Source organism: Notothenia coriiceps, unplaced genomic scaffold, assembly GCF_000735185.1.
Source record: "Notothenia coriiceps isolate Sejong01 unplaced genomic scaffold, NC01 NC01_scaffold00037244, whole genome shotgun sequence".
Lineage (NCBI taxonomy): Eukaryota > Metazoa > Chordata > Actinopteri > Perciformes > Nototheniidae > Notothenia > Notothenia coriiceps.
The window spans coordinates 15936102-15951527 of record NW_011369945.1 but is presented as its reverse complement, the minus strand read 5'-3'; the positions used below and the strand labels follow the sequence as shown (position 1 = coordinate 15951527).

General features: G+C 41.9%; 3 protein-coding genes across 4 annotated transcripts in view; all 3 read left to right on the top strand.

Annotated features, from left to right (window-relative positions):
- Window positions 1-3441: 3441 nt before the first annotated feature.
- Window positions 3442-5873, top strand: rnf183 (ring finger protein 183). The gene is made up of 2 exons (XM_010793731.1): window positions 3442-3625; window positions 4354-5873. The coding sequence occupies exon 2, from the start codon at window positions 4394-4396 to the stop codon at window positions 5357-5359; it is 966 nt and encodes a 321-aa protein (XP_010792033.1). The 5' UTR covers window positions 3442-3625; window positions 4354-4393; the 3' UTR covers window positions 5360-5873.
- Window positions 5874-9325: 3452 nt separating this feature from the next.
- mgat1a (alpha-1,3-mannosyl-glycoprotein 2-beta-N-acetylglucosaminyltransferase a) lies at window positions 9326-12347 on the top strand. Its single transcript, XM_010793730.1, has 3 exons — window positions 9326-9524; window positions 9897-10828; window positions 11043-12347. Exons 2-3 carry the CDS (start codon window positions 10196-10198, stop codon window positions 11739-11741), a joined length of 1332 nt encoding a protein of 443 aa, XP_010792032.1. The 5' UTR covers window positions 9326-9524; window positions 9897-10195; the 3' UTR covers window positions 11742-12347.
- Window positions 12348-12880: 533 nt separating this feature from the next.
- LOC104964842 (SH3 domain-binding protein 5-like) overlaps window positions 12881-15426 on the top strand; it is an 8051-nt gene continuing 5505 nt past the window's right edge. The window contains exons 1-4 of one of the 2 annotated variants that reach the window (XM_010793728.1): window positions 12881-12993; window positions 13256-13569; window positions 14534-14596; window positions 15019-15147. In XM_010793728.1, coding sequence (XP_010792030.1) covers window positions 13333-13569; window positions 14534-14596; window positions 15019-15147 — 429 coding nt within the window. In that variant the 5' untranslated portion in view covers window positions 12881-12993; window positions 13256-13332. Of the gene's footprint in view, window positions 13570-14533; window positions 14597-15018; window positions 15148-15426 lie in introns of both variants that reach the window. The other variant, XM_010793727.1, reaches the window with a different exon arrangement.

The window sequence follows — 15426 nt, the reverse complement described above, 5'->3', positions numbered from 1 at the left end:
TATCCTGGCCCTAAAACCAGTCATCTGGTTGAGTGTGGGTTGGGTGTGGGTCATACTTGTCAACCCTCCCGATTTTCGCAGGGACTCCCGATTTCATTGCCCTCTCCCGGTTTCCTCCCGGGGTCATATTTCTCCCGCATTTCTCCCGATTTCTGACAAAATCAGATTTACACACGACTGTTTCCACTCGGACTTTAATACAGCTACACCATTGTTTGGTTTCCATGGTAACACGTCTCTTTAGTAGCGCGCGCAACTCAAAGTCTGAGAGGCTGAGGCAGATATTCACAGAAAACAGATAAAAGAATCGACAACTACTCTACTGGCTCACTCCTTTCCTGTAAAATGCAGGTCCAGTCCATCAAGGACGGTGCTACAGGCCGCAAGGCAGTGCACTTAAAACTACAATAAGCATGTTAATGTTAATCTAACAGCTTCGGCGATCCACTAGCACCCCCCCCCCCTTTTTTTGCATTTTGAAATGCTCCCGATTTCTGAGGGCAACTATGGTGTGGGTCCTTGTACTCGGAGTCGGGCTAACGTCCACGCTAGCTGCTATATGTTTTGCATTGAGGTGATACTTGAGGCTTGATGTGCTGCGTTGAAATGCGAATTCCTTTTTGCATAATTTGCATACAACCGTGTTCTTATCGACGTTTCCATCCGTCCGTTTTTAAAACAAAATGTCCCATCCACGGGGCCAACCAAAGCGGTCTCATCAGCTTCTTCGTTCATGTTTGACTATTGTTCACTGTGGTTTGTTGTTCTCTGAAGTCATGAACGTTAGTTGGTGCTCCAGTATAATCGGTACGCCTGAAACTCATCCAGTGAGAAACGTTCCGCAGGGCAAAAATAAGTGCGATTAAAATGCGTTAATTTTTTTAACGCGTTAACGTTTGTGTAATTAATTAATCTTAATTAACGCGTTAAAGTCCCGGCCCTAATAAATACATAAAAACAGACAGGACATCAAACAAATGTAAAACACGAGACAATGAAACCAGATCAGAAGCCATAGACTGAGAAACTTTCCTACATGACGTAAAAACAATACAAAACACTAGTAAGATAAAAACCCACATTTAAAAGCACAAGTGTCACCTGGCCTGTAAAAGCCAGGGAAAAGAAGTGGGTTTTTAAAAACAGGCAGAGTTGGAGCAAGTCTAACCTGGAGGGGCAAAAGCTTTCGTTGTCACAACGCTGTATGGACGCAGGTCTTTCCACATCAAGTAGGTGATTGATTGAGTTATTTTCTCGCTCAGAATTTGACGGTAGCTTTGCCAAGCTAATTTGGATTTGCAATATGAATAGTTTATATAATGAAAATATCGATACTTGGCATCCGTGTATCTAAACAATATCGCCACGCAAAGTATCGCAATACTATGCTGTATCTATCATTTCCCCCACCCCTAATGACAGTCATGATGAACCACAGAAAAAGATATTTAAAAAAATGCAAATAACATAGACACCTTTCAATGAGTCCAGTGTGACGTCCTGGACAGAAAGCTGCTTGTATGAATGAGACAGCACTTTAATGAGGAAGTGTTCAATGTTTTCCTCCCTGTATTTGATATACTCTCTCTCTCTCTTCCTGCATGTAGGTTATTGAGATAGACAGCAGCTGGCTTCTTGAAGTGGCTCCTCACTACTACAAGAGCAAAGAGCTGGAGGACAGCAGCAGCAAGAAGATGCCTCGCAAGCAGGGGAAAGCTAAAGAGGAGCTGGGCTGAAGAGAGGCCCGAAGCTCAGGGGACAGATGGTGAAAATCAAAAGAGCGGGGGGGGGGGAACACTCCCACCCTCTCTCAGGGCAGACAAAATTACTATTGGAAATTTCATAAAATGAAATGAGGAAAAGTTTGGAAAATGTAGTGTCAGCTACAGTCTATTGTTCTAGCCTGTCTCCACCTGTTTGTCTTCAATTGTTTTCTTCTGTGACTGGAGATGACATTTTGTACTAAATGTGTAGCTTAAACACACATGAGGAGCAGAGGGTGGGTCACAGACAGAGGCTGGTTTAATCATAAACCAACCACAAGGAAACATTTAAGCACCTGGAGTTTCCTGCATTGCAACTGCGGTCCCAACTCACTGGGAGGGTTTTTCACCCCCTTAAAGAGCAAGACTGCTGCTTTGTTTCCCGAGTGCTTTTCAACAGCCACCAGACTCTTTGTTGACTTTTTGTCAACACGGGTTTTTGGAGGAGCCTCCACCAAACTGAAAAGACTAATTTCCAAATCACACATGTGTGAGGCTCCTTATCTTGTTTATTTTCATTTTTCTACAGCAATAAAGTTTTACAACCACTTATTTTTGTCAGTTGCTTCCCTGCTCTGTAATTAGTCACCACATCGTTCACCTTTCAAGATCCCCTAACTCGGCTTTCCCTCTGCTTTTTCATTGCACCAGGAAGTTACTTCTATTTTTTTACAGGTTATATTTAGACGCTGCATTCAAATAGCCTTCTACAATTATTTTGTCATACTGGCTAAATCATGGATCACAGGGGCTCTTCACGCTCATTAGAGATATTTTAAATAATCACTATTTGTGCTTAGAAACTCCCAATTCTCACAGAAGTTATACTTTCATCTAGTTTTTTTATGGCTTGAAATACTACCATTGTTTTCACTTGAAATGAATTCGACATATGTATACTTCATATAATACAAATATAGATTTCTTCTGGGTTTGGTGTGCCTCGGACAGCCGGGTGTAAAAATTCAAGAGTGACACAGCAGTTTTGAGGGAGAGCTGTGTGACAAAACAAACAAATCGGTTTTGTGTGTTAATCTTATTGCTGTTTATATTTAAATACTTTCATGCATTGCATTGTCAGCCGGGGTGTATTCTCGGTCATTCATTTGGTTCAGATAGAAAGGGAGTAACTGGTTTTGAGCAGAAATGAAGGCTTAAGCTAGGCAGCTGCTCTTGTTTGGGTAGTAAAGTGTTAATAGCGGCTGGAGGTATGGCAGGTATGAGCCGCTGATACCTGCAGTGTGGAAAGTACTGAACCCTTGTCTTTTTATGCAGTGACTGTGACATTTTCCAAACACTTGCTGCTGTTTTTCTTGATGCACATAAAGTCACATAAAGCATTATAAACCACGTGACCCTTCATACCACCTTTCTGATTTTAATTGCTCATCAACAAACAATGGGAAATATTAATGATTTGTATTTTTTAAAAGCAAATGGAGCTGTCACATGCAGAGCAGTCTCTAAGTGATATGCCAGTATCACATGGGATCTGCTGGGTGAGTGGACCCACATGAGTTCTCTCTGACCTGCTTATCTAAACATGCTACACACCGACACAATAAAGAGGCACCGGCTCACTACAGCTGGTCCAACTGGTCCGACCAGAAGAGGGAGAGAAGGGGTGTGTTCAGAGGAGGCAGTGCTGCGTTACAGTTAGAAAACAAGATATGAGAGGAAACATATCAGACCAGGAGAGCAGGCACTGCAGGGAGACCAAAAGACTTCAGAGGAAAGCTTTAAGTTGTTTTTATTGTAATGAAGTTTGGTGATTTGCACGTTTCCAATGCTCTGATACCCGAAAGGATTATTCTACTTGTGAGATTATCTCAAGGTGATCGGACATTAAGCTACCTCAGCAGGTCAGTGTGTGTGTGTGTGTAATATATTCTGTCAAATTATTTACTTTTCTGTTCTTTGTCATCAAACGTTTTTTTCTCTGCTAGCCTGCTGGTTTCAGCCGGCAAATGTCAATTATTTTAAAGATCCTTAAATCCTGAATATTCAATAAACTACAGGTTACAATTAAACGTTGTCAAGTTGTTGCATACGTCAAAATGTATTTAGTTTAATTTGAAGGAAAACTGCTGCTCAATAGTTAATTGTGTGCCAGCTGCAAGGTAAAAACTGAGTTAATGACAACTTTGTAAGATGGATGGGTTTTATAGAATGTTTACGATGACATTCCAAAAAAGATGACGCTTCGTTTAATTTACCTTTATGGGTTTCAACCATAGACTGTGTATAAACCTGAATAAATACCCACTAAGAAAACAGGGTCGTAAAATATCTCCATTTACTTTTAACTATCTGAAGAACTTCGTGTTCTGCAGTTCTTATGTTTCCTGATTCCTTCTGGGCAGGAAAACCTATTGAACAAATACGGTGACACATTATCATGTTAAATAAATGAATCAAATCTACAGATAACCCTTTAATACAACAGAGATGTCAGATAGCAATAGATTAGGCATTATTGCGCCATCATCGTGAAACAGCAATGTTGTGCAGGTAAATTCCTAAAGTCTGTTTCCTGCTCTGCGGGTTTCTCTGAGCCAGTAAACTCATTCACGTTTTTTATCTTTCACAGATTCCATCCGTCACTCAACCTCTAACACAATCCCTCCAGCATGAGCGATGAGAGGGAGAGACACAGGCCCGAAGGGAGCAATGGGGACAGACCAGTCCCCAACGTCAAACCAAAACTCGGCCAGAAAGGGAAGAACACCAAGGAGGACATGTGGAAGAAGGAGAAGCCTGCGAAGGTGAGGAGATCCAGGAGTTCTGACTCGGATAGGGCGGAGAGAGGCAGGAGGAGAGAGCGAGAAAGGCACCAGGGAGAGAGGAGGCGGCGGGGGAGGAGTGAGGAAGCCCGGGGACGAAACAGAAAAGGGGGAGAGAGCATTGGGAGGAAGGTGAAGCCCCCTGAAAATGATGTGGAGGACACTGAGTGTGCTGTGTGTTTCTGCTCCTATGATAATATCTTCAAGACCCCCAAGCTGCTGGCGTGCGGGCACACCTTCTGCCTGGAGTGTCTCGCTCGCATCAACGTCACCTCCCCTGAGCTCAAGACCCTGTGCTGCCCAGTGTGTCGAGAGCTGACCGAGCTCCCCCACGGCCAGGACCTGCCCCGCCTGGGCAACAACCAGGACATCATAGGCAAACTCCCCCCAGAGATGCAGAGAATCCTGTCCATCCGATTCAAACGCAGAAAGGGACAACTGCTCCTGAAGAACCGTCCCCACAACAGCTCCATCAAACCCAAGATCCTCACCCTGCCTAAAAAGAGCCAAGGTTGCCAGGTGACAGCAGGTGGGGACCTCCCCTTGAGTGCTCTGGAGCAGGGATTAACCCCCGCCACTATGGTGGACGTAGGCAGGCCTCCCAGCAGGGTCAGAGGTCGTCTGCGCCGTTTGTTCCGCTCGGACCAGTGCTACTACGTGGTGGTGGCGTCCATCATCACCATCACTGTGGCGCTCATGCTGGTGGGGATTCTGGCCTTTGTGATCATACCGAATGTAGGGTTGGCCATAAACAATGGGAACCACACATCACACCGTCCCCCAGGTGAACTCAATCCAGGGCCTGGACCCTGAAGGGGGTCAGTGGGGGGATACGAGCTGCAGAGATGAGACTAACGTGAAGGGCTGGAATATCACAGAAATGATTGTGAACATTTTTGCCTCTTTTTGTCCTCTTGCAAAAAGAAGAAACTAAGCACAGTGACACATTTAGGCCGTAAACAAGGGTAGCAACATTTTTTTAAACTAAGGACACACAGGCTCAAAGTTGCTGTATGGGACAAACAGGGCAAACAGGGCCAGCATGTTTCTTCTTTTTTTTCTCTCTCTCTTTTCTAAACTGTGTAAAGTGTAAAGAAACTGTCCATGATGATTATTAATCTGTAAATATACTAAATGCTGTGATGAAAATACTTGAGTATCTTTTGATTGCATCAAGTTGATTGCCAATATTCGTTCAGGTTTTCTCGTTCTTACAACTTTTAATAAGAGCCAAGTCATTGTACATAGCCAGCCAGTGAATGTTTATTTATTTGTATATAAAAAGGACCTCTCAAAGGAAAGGACTTTTGTGTTCCCCGTGGTATCATCCAATAAAGTTCTATTTGACCTTTTGAAAGCTCATCTCTAAATATTTTTGAATACTTCATTTGTATAAACTAATCTACCTTTTTTAGTTCTTCTCTGTGAGTAGCATAATGATGACTCGTCCGTTTTGCCCTCTATCAAGTGAAAACAGAGGTGTTTCCTATTGCGTTTCCAGAACCTGTATGTCTTCCTCAGACACTGAATACCCTCTGGTGGTGTGTAAACAGACGCGTGTACAGGGTGGCTTGAATTCTACATTTCTACTCAGTGGTTGCTCTCGGTTGTTTTGACTGACAAACCTGTGTGACAGCTTTGAGATTCTTAACGTTCATGGCATTTTTGTTACATAATTACTCAGGGGACAGCTGTTGACAGTTTTGGCAGAATTAAATATGTTATAGCTTGTCATACATCACTTTGGGTGTGGGACAAACAAAACAAGAGACAAGTCAATCATCAAAGTCTATAACAAACACTGAAATTTAAAGGCAAACTTAAAAATACAGGATCCAATTTTCATAGTGATGTATACAATTAGAAGTAGGCCTACCCAATTGAAAACGTAAGGCCTTGTGATCCTTTTTTGTGAAACCAAATAAAGTAACATTGCTAACAAGCCTGAAAAAAACAAGGCAATGGCCCTTATATGTAGCTTGTGTATAAGTAAAAACTGTTAAGTTGCCAGTGAAATAAACACTCACATTTTCCTTCTGGGTTGTTGAATATAAAGTGGGCTATAAAGTATGATAAGATAATAGATTACTTGAATTTAGGACTTGTAGTTGTAACACAGTGTTTATACTGTGTGTTATGTTGCTCTCCCCACTATTGCCTAAAGACACACCCACCTGAGCCCCCCTCCCGGACTATCGAGGCAAATATGGTCGGGTGCACCACAGCAGAAAAGCCCCCCCCTCCCCTCCTCTATTGCTCTCTTTACGCATATTAACCGTTATGAGTTATGTGGCTGCTTGGATAGAGATTGAACAGTATAGAAGACAAACAGAGAAAGTCTTGAAACAGAAGCGGCCTGTTGTGGATACATAGACCAGCATGGCTTCCACTCCCTCCGCCTCTGCCCTGTCTGCTGTTCTCCGGTGTCGGGGTAACATCTTGACCAGGAATCCACTGACCAAGCGGCCTGCCAGCTCCGCGTACAGCCTCGGGCTCGCCGGCGTCTGCCCAGCTAAGCGCGCCCAGTCCAACCAGCCGTCAGCGTGGGAGGCTTTCCTCCAACGGGTTTCGGGGGGAAGAAGCGTGACTGTGGCGTTCAAGTCACCCCGGGTGGCTGGTAAAGTGTTGAGAGAGGAAGAAACAAGGGGAAATAATAAATTGAATCGCCCAAAACTTTCGCAATCCGCAGGGGACGTGCTCTCACATGTGCCTGTTGCCAAAAACTCGCTGGTGCGTCAGCTGGCACGAAGACTGACATGTAATCTGCCTGGAATAGAAAAATGCTCTGCAATAATTCAAACGATTAAATACGAAACACGTGCTTCACATATTTGTAAAATAGCATTTGTTCAGGACATTTGTGAATTCCCAGTTGGGGTTTTGAAAGTGTTCATAAAGTCTCCATGTTTGATGGAAAATGCAGGACATTCTTTTGTGCTAAGTGGCTGGTCAACACTGAAGAGCCCATGCCTGTCTTTCACTGCTCTGGTGTCAGGATTTATGTCACTGAAGCTGGCAGTGTTTTGGAGGTCCAGCAGTATCCCTGATGAGGCACTACATCAAAACATCAAAAGCAATGACCTGCAGGTGAGCCTGTCATGGGATTTAATAAGATTCATTTGATTAAAATGATGTTATATTTCTAAAGACTATATGAAATGATAGTAAATGTCCTCTCTCAGACAGATAACCACAGTCCCAGTGATATCACCTCCTCCAAGGACAACTCCGGCTCTGGACAAATGGTCCCAGAGGACAGACCTGACTGAGAGTCCAAGGCCTCAGCACAACAAATACACACTGTGATCTAACCCTATTTGCTGACTTGTAGTTGGCTTTCACGTTGTTCAGAGCACATTTCGGACTTCAACCCAGTGATATAAGAGCTTTTAGAACAAGGAAAGGTATGCTTTATCAAAAAATATACAAAATAGTATGGTGAGCACAAGGGAAAAGTCAAACATTTGTATAATTCCACCTGTTTAGAGGAAACATGCAGCGTGTGTATTCAAGGCCTTCTGGTTGTTGTAGTATATTCAAATGCGGCACTGTTTTATTTTTTGTTAGATGATTTGCACAGAAAGCTTATTTTTTTTGCAAATGGAATAGAGTCAAATACAATAAAAAATGTTTTATTTAAGTCAGAGTAAGACAAATCTATTACTACTTATACACTTGTGGTTTTTAACATGGTTGTTTGGTTTTTCACTGTGAAATATGTTGGACTGAAAATAGATCACAGGCCACTTGCATAGTGCTACACCAAGAATGTAATTTACTATAGAAGATAACATTTATTTCTTAATTTATATCCTTTATGAGTCCAACTACAGGGACATTTGCAGTGTTAGCAAAGGGAGAATGCAACAACAAGCGCAATAAAAAACCGAGCAATATATAATAAATAAGAAACAGTAGGCTACATGATTTAATCACTAAGTTAAAAAGACTACACTTAAAAGACGGATTGAAGGTTGAGACAAAGATGATAATATGGTACTGCACAGATGTAATAGGCTATACACCTATAATTAATGCCTTTATTAATTCATTTATAGTTTGTTTTAATGATCCGAATCTACAGTGTAGTTATGGAAATGAAAATCTTTAGTTCCGGGCTCCTCCTACAATGCAACATAAATATAAGACATAACACAATAAAAACAAATGAAAAATGGTGCAATAAGAAACAGAGTAGAAATAAAATAGTGCACGATTATGTTGCAAGACCAATGTGCAACTAATGCAGAAGAAGTAAACTATACACATATCAAATAAAATACAAAAAGCTAAATGTCGCAGGTAATGTTGCAAGTGACCAGTAAATGTATTGATTTAAGTGTAGTGGAGTGGAGTAAAAAGTAGAATATAAGTACCTGGAAATTGTTCTAAAGTGGGCCTATGATAGCTGAGTGTAACATAATAAACCCCAAGATATTTAAATATGAAAAGTGATGCTGTGTATGTGTCATTAAGCAGGGAAAAGCATGTGTCTGCATTGAACCAAAGCACATTTGCCTCATTTTCCCTTGATGCAAATTACACTCACTTCTCTGCAGCCTAGGCAGAACGAATGTGTTGTTGCATTAGGATCTCTTATCACCATATTTCGACGACAGACCGATTGAAAACAAACAACATACAGACATCAGAGCCTGCTGTTTCTTAATAAGCTGCTAATTAGCTCCACAGACGTCAAAGTGTTGTGTAATTTCTCAAGGTGACAGATGGGGCGGGACTTCCCGTTACTGCTCTCTACCCAGGAAGTCGTCGTGTTACTTTTCCTCCTGTTCCTCCGCCTCTTTCTGTCTTGTGAGAGACAGCAGAAACTAAAGGTGGTGTTAAGTTGTTTTTACAGCCGGGAAACTAGCAAGAGAATAGTTTCACATCCGCTCCGCATTGTCCTCTTGTCTCCGGTTGTATACATTTGCTGGTTGTCATCGAAGAAATGGCGACTAAAAGAAGACACGCTCAGAGGGTAAGGGCTAATTTCAACACGCTCCTTATCAAGCTACAGTATTTACAGTCAGTCGGGTATAACCTGTCTGTCGAGGACCAATGAGGACAGCGAGGTACAAAGTCGTGGTTCATAGTTGATTTTCGGGCTTAATAAAACCCGTTTTGTGGCGTATATCAAGCGAGTCAGCCACAGGTGATAAGAGGAAATCGATCAGAGACAGTTGTGTGAATCATCACTCCAGTTCACTGGAAACAACTTCCTACGAAATGCACATTAACATTTCCTGATTTCATTCGATCTTTCACAATGTTGTTGCACTCGTCTTCTTTGTTGTCTTTGTTATTGCAACCTTTATTTTCTTCTTAGTACACTGTGTTCTTCTAATTTCAGATAGAAGAGCATAATGAGAGTTGAGGAATATGCCTGAACCACAACCCCAAGATGAGACCTGTCCCTCATCAAATTTCTTCATTTTTTGCCCTCATTGACACTGTATTAAGTGTCATAATAACCAGAGTAACTTCATTGTGAGCCAACAAAGTGTGACTCCAGATCTCTGAATATGTGCTTGTGTTAATACACATGCTGCCCTTCCCATATCCTATTCCTAGTGTTTGTAACCAGGACTCATCATTGTATTCAAACCCTGTCCTACTGAAACCCCCTCCCTCCCTCTGAGTTTCTGTGCCATGATCCGCAAGCGAGGCTCTTTCATTCTTTGTGGTACGTTCCTGTTTATCACCTGGAACGCCATACTTGTGCTTCTGCTGTGGGGCAGACCCCCATCGGGCCAGACTGGGGAGCATGGCCAGGGGAAGAGAGATGTGGCTGAAAGGCCCACCAATGATATGGTGGGAGATGTGCTCCGAATGGCAGACACGTTCGAAGCAGAGCTGGAAATGCAGAGAAAAATCCTGCTTCAGATCAAGAATCAGCAGTCCCTGTGGGATCCGTCAAACAAAAACGCACCAAAAGTAGTCGTCCCACACCAGCTTGTGATACCTATCCTGGTAATCGCCTGTAACAGGGTCACCGTGAGGCGCTGCTTGGACAAACTCCTGGAGCTCCGTCCTTCCGCAGAACTTTTCCCAATCATCGTGAGTCAGGACTGTGGGCACGCTGAAACTGCTGAGGTGATCCGTTCTTATGGAAATCAAGTGATCCATCTGAAACAGCCGGTCTTGTCAGATATCGCTGTGCGACCAGAGCACAAGAAGTTCCAGGGTTACTACAAAATCTCCAGGCATTACCGCTGGGCTCTCAACCAAGTGTTCAAGACCCTCTCTCATTCCTCTGCTGTGGTTGTAGAGGATGACTTGGAGGTAATCATATCATCAATTAGTGCCTAAAATTGCTTCAGTTAATTTAGAAGCTCATAGTGATATTAAAATGTTAATTCTTTCATATATCAATATTAAAAAAACGAGTATATTTTCTATTTTCACAGCTATCAAGTTGCATATCTTTACAGCAGATGATCTCACTTGTTGACAGTGCATGTTACACTGACATTAAATTGTTCATCTCCTACTCTAGGTGGCGCCAGACTTCTTTGAGTACTTCCAAGCCTTGCTGCCACTCCTAAAATCTGACCCCACTCTGTGGTGTGTGTCGGCCTGGAATGACAATGGCCGGGATGGCTACGTGGATCCAGGCAGCGCCAACCTGCTCTACAGGACAGACTTCTTTCCCGGTCTGGGCTGGATGCTCCTCAGGGAGATGTGGGAAGAGCTGGAGCCAAAGTGGCCCGCGTCATTCTGGGACGACTGGATGCGTCAGCCAGAGCAGCGCCGAGGCCGTGCCTGTATACGCCCGGAGATCTCACGAACTTTAACCTTTGGCCGGAAAGGAGTCAGTCTGGGTCAGTTCTATGACAAATACCTGCGATACATTAAACTGAACACCGAATTTGTGCCTTTCACCAAGTTAGACCTGAGTTACTTAAAGGAGGAGAAGTACAGAGAACATTTTGAGAAGGAAGTTTACAGAGCTCCTGTAGTTCCATATGAAGATGTCAAGCAGGGGCAGCTAAAAGGAACTGGGCCTTACCGCCTTCAATACTCGAGTAAGGACAGCTTCAAAATTCTGGCCAAAAACCTGGGAGTGATGGATGACTTGAAGTCTGGAGTGCCAAGGACAGGATACAGAGGGGTCGTCAGTTTCATCTCAAAAGGACGAAGGATCTACTTGGCCCCTCCTCCGGGATGGACCAAGTATGATCCCAGCTGGAGCTGATGATCCATTTATGCGTATTAGCTTTTTTGTGATCTCTGAATGTCTGAGGGAGAAGCATTACAGACCAAAGACTGATGTCTCTAAAGTTTATGTTTGATGTAATTATATATACTTTTGATTATTGTCTGTAATGATGCAGAATGAATTTCCTCCCTTTTTGGTGTTGGGGTTATTGCCAATGCTACTCAGGTCTTTTTCATTATACGAAAACATATTTCTTACAGTGTAGGATACAGCCTTAGACGAGTCTGCAGTAATTCACAAGAGATCTATTTTTATATGCTCCTAAATGTGCAAATGACACTCATTAATGCATTCAATGCAATCAACTAGTATGCCACTATTGTTTTAAATTATTTGCAATTTATGGTAGCCTATGTGACTTGTTTATGTCTGTTACGAATATGAAAATATAATCTGTGGTATGGTTGTTTATGGTGTTGGTCAAAGCTGCAGTATAATCTAACATTTGACTCTCATTTTTGTGTCTTATATGAAAATCAGTTAGTCAATTGATTTTCTTGAATGATTCTCCAATGTATTACACCTTACAGGTTTGTTACCTGGGTTTGTATATTTTTGGAATAAAAAACCCAATTTACTATTTTGCCTTTTTAATAAGTTGTTAAATTGAGTTAGCTTGTACAGAAAGAATACAGTGTTTTCCTTTCATATTGAGATAAGATAAAACTGTGTCCAGAGGGAAATGTCTCTGCAGCAGTTACAGTAGATTAGAAAGAGTGCAAACATATAGAGAACAAAATGGGGAAATATATTTTACTTGTTAAGTGAATACACTATAGAGCAATTAAGCTTTAAAAAGTTACCACGGGGCAAAGTCTTACCGTTTTGATATTTTTCAATTCATAATTTGTTATTGTGTGAAGAGGCCCACATAGTTATATTTCTTTCTAACAGAAACTAAAACGTGAGGATCTTTTAAAAGAAAATGTAGGTTTATGAATGTAGATTAGAAAATATTATTTCTCAAAAAGTTCAAATGTACAGATCTTATCCAAGACATCTACAAATATCTTGCCACAATTTACGTGTACATTTCCATAACACAGGAATTAGTTTCAGTTTTTTTTTGTGCGCGTGTGTGTGCGTGTCTCTCTACGGGCGCCGACGTGGCCAAAACTTGATACACGCGGCCGTTAGGTTCCCTCTGTTCAGTGTTTACTTCATTTCTAATGATGATGTGAGACCGAAACCGCTAGCTAGCTAGCCTAGCTAAAGTAATGAAGAACCGGTAAGAGATGGACGACACACCTCATGTAATGGGGGAACATACTGATGGGCCTCCTCTTACTTTTCATCTCATGCTAGCCGTTTGTTCTCAACTATTTGCTGTAAAGTAACCGTTATATTCTGACTGGCAGTGTTAGCCTACTAGCGTGCTAGGCTAGCTGTTCGTGTTTCGGTGTGCCGTGATATGGCCGATTGCAACATTCGCCTACACTGGAATTGGTTTCTTATGTACCCGTTCTGAATAACACAACCCTTGTTAACAGGGCCTGGCATTTAGTGGTATAGCCACCAGGAAGCAATCTTAGCTAACGCCTCTGCTAGCGAAACGGTGTGGCCTGGAATGGAGCCAGGCGACTTGCGAGAGAGCCCCGCCGGGTCCGGGGAGTCAGACACCGGGGACTGGAGGGAGGAGGGGTGTCCCGGTGGGCCTGAGGAGGTCAAAACTCCCGAAACTAATGGGACAACTATAGAGACCTCGACCAGAGACACCTGCGAGGAAGGGGAAACCGAAAAACAAAAAGGAGTGGGGGAGCAATTACACAGCCCCTATGAGGAAGAACTGGACCCCAGGATCAAGGTATGAAGAACCTGATGTGTCTTTGTGCGTTGTTTTTAACTATGTTTACATACGAATCAGCCAGGGTGTAAGACAAGAAAATATGGACCTTTATTAATCCCCGTTAGGAAATTCCGTTGTCATAGCAGCAACAGAATAAGCAAGGAACACAGGTAGAAAAAAGGGTGTTTTAGCTCTGGGTCTGAAATAGGCATTTGATAATGACAGTACCGGTTGCCACTGTAACATTTAAATCCATTGCATGCTATGCATTGTGTAGGCCTGTAAAGGTTATTTTATACGTAGCTAATTTGTAGACCTTGTCCCTGGTTAGGCTTTTTAAAATGTCAATTGTCAATATGTATATATTTTACTGTTAATTTCTCTCTTTTTTTTTGCTATTTTGTGATTTTTACATTTGTTTAATCTTTACTCATTCATTTTCACATTATGTGCAATGCTTTGTTTGAATGCTGCTACAAACACACTTCCCATTGCAGTGCTAATAAAGCCACTGGAATTTGACAAACAACCACTACAGATGGTTATTTTAAATGCAATACTGTGCAATGACTGAAAACGAGGATTAAGAACAACAGAAAGGAATTTTAAGTATGTTTACTATTTAAACCTGTTTAAATGTATCTCAGTGTTCACAGACTTTCCTTTGTTAAATCCATAATCCATGTAAATCTGGTTGTCAGATCAAAGGTGATTATCTGTCATTCAATTGCGCCGACATATCAAATCGTAACATACCTGTGAAGTTAATTTAATTCCCTGTTTGTGTCTCCCCTGCATTACATTTACATTTACATTAAAATAAAATCAGTGTTGTTACATTTATATGTGATGATAAAACATGATCTATAAACCGGAGCTAATTTAGTCTAGACTGTATGTGTTGGAGGATTAAGCCATTTATATTCCCTAGTGGTTAATACATTGGAGCCTAAAGCAGCACTTTTTTTTCTTTTCCCCACAGGATGAGTTGGAGCATCTTAATGAAGCCAGTGCAGAAATTAATAGACTGGAGCTGCAGTTGGATGTAAGTAAAAATGCAGATTTCTACCACCTAATTAGGGGCGCTTGTTCAGTCTTTCTATACATGGCTGAAAAATATGGAAAACAGTTTGAATAAAAACACTTTGATTTTCACTAAACAAAACTCATGAGAAATATGAAATCTACCACCGTAGGATTAGTTAGAATCTCTGAATGTCTTTGTTGTTGAATATTTTATTAGTCTACCCAGACAGTGTTCATCAAAATGATAATTTAGTTTTAATATCTTTTAGAATAAGGTTGGGAAAAGTCAGAACTCTTAAAATGGAAAATGTTTATGAGTTGAATGGTTTAATGCCCAAGTGAATTGATTGCACACCGGCAGTCATACTCCTTTGTGGAATCTAATCAGTCATTCCATTCAGGTAAATCTAATCTTGTCATTTTCATGCATTAACCATCCAGGATGCTAGATCAGGGTACCGGAAAATCCTCACCGAGTCTGCCAGGAAGCTAAATGCTCACAGCTCTCAGCTTGGTGGCTGCATAGAGAAAGCGAGACCCTACTATGAAGCTCGCCGCCTTGCCAAAGAGGTACACACACACTGGGAAACTGGACTATGTATTCCTTAAAGGTCACCTATTATACAAAATCCACTTTTTCATGTCTTTTATACATAAACATGTGTCCCCTCTGTGTTAAGAGATTCTGAAAGCTTCAGGAAAAAAGATTCTCTCACTTTTTGTCCTGATCCATTTATATAAAAGCCTGTCGGAAAGTCAGCTGATCAGATTTGGGCCACTTTATGATGTCATAACGATTTTTTGGCTTGTGTAACCATTAGCCAATCACCAACCAAGGTAACCCCCCCC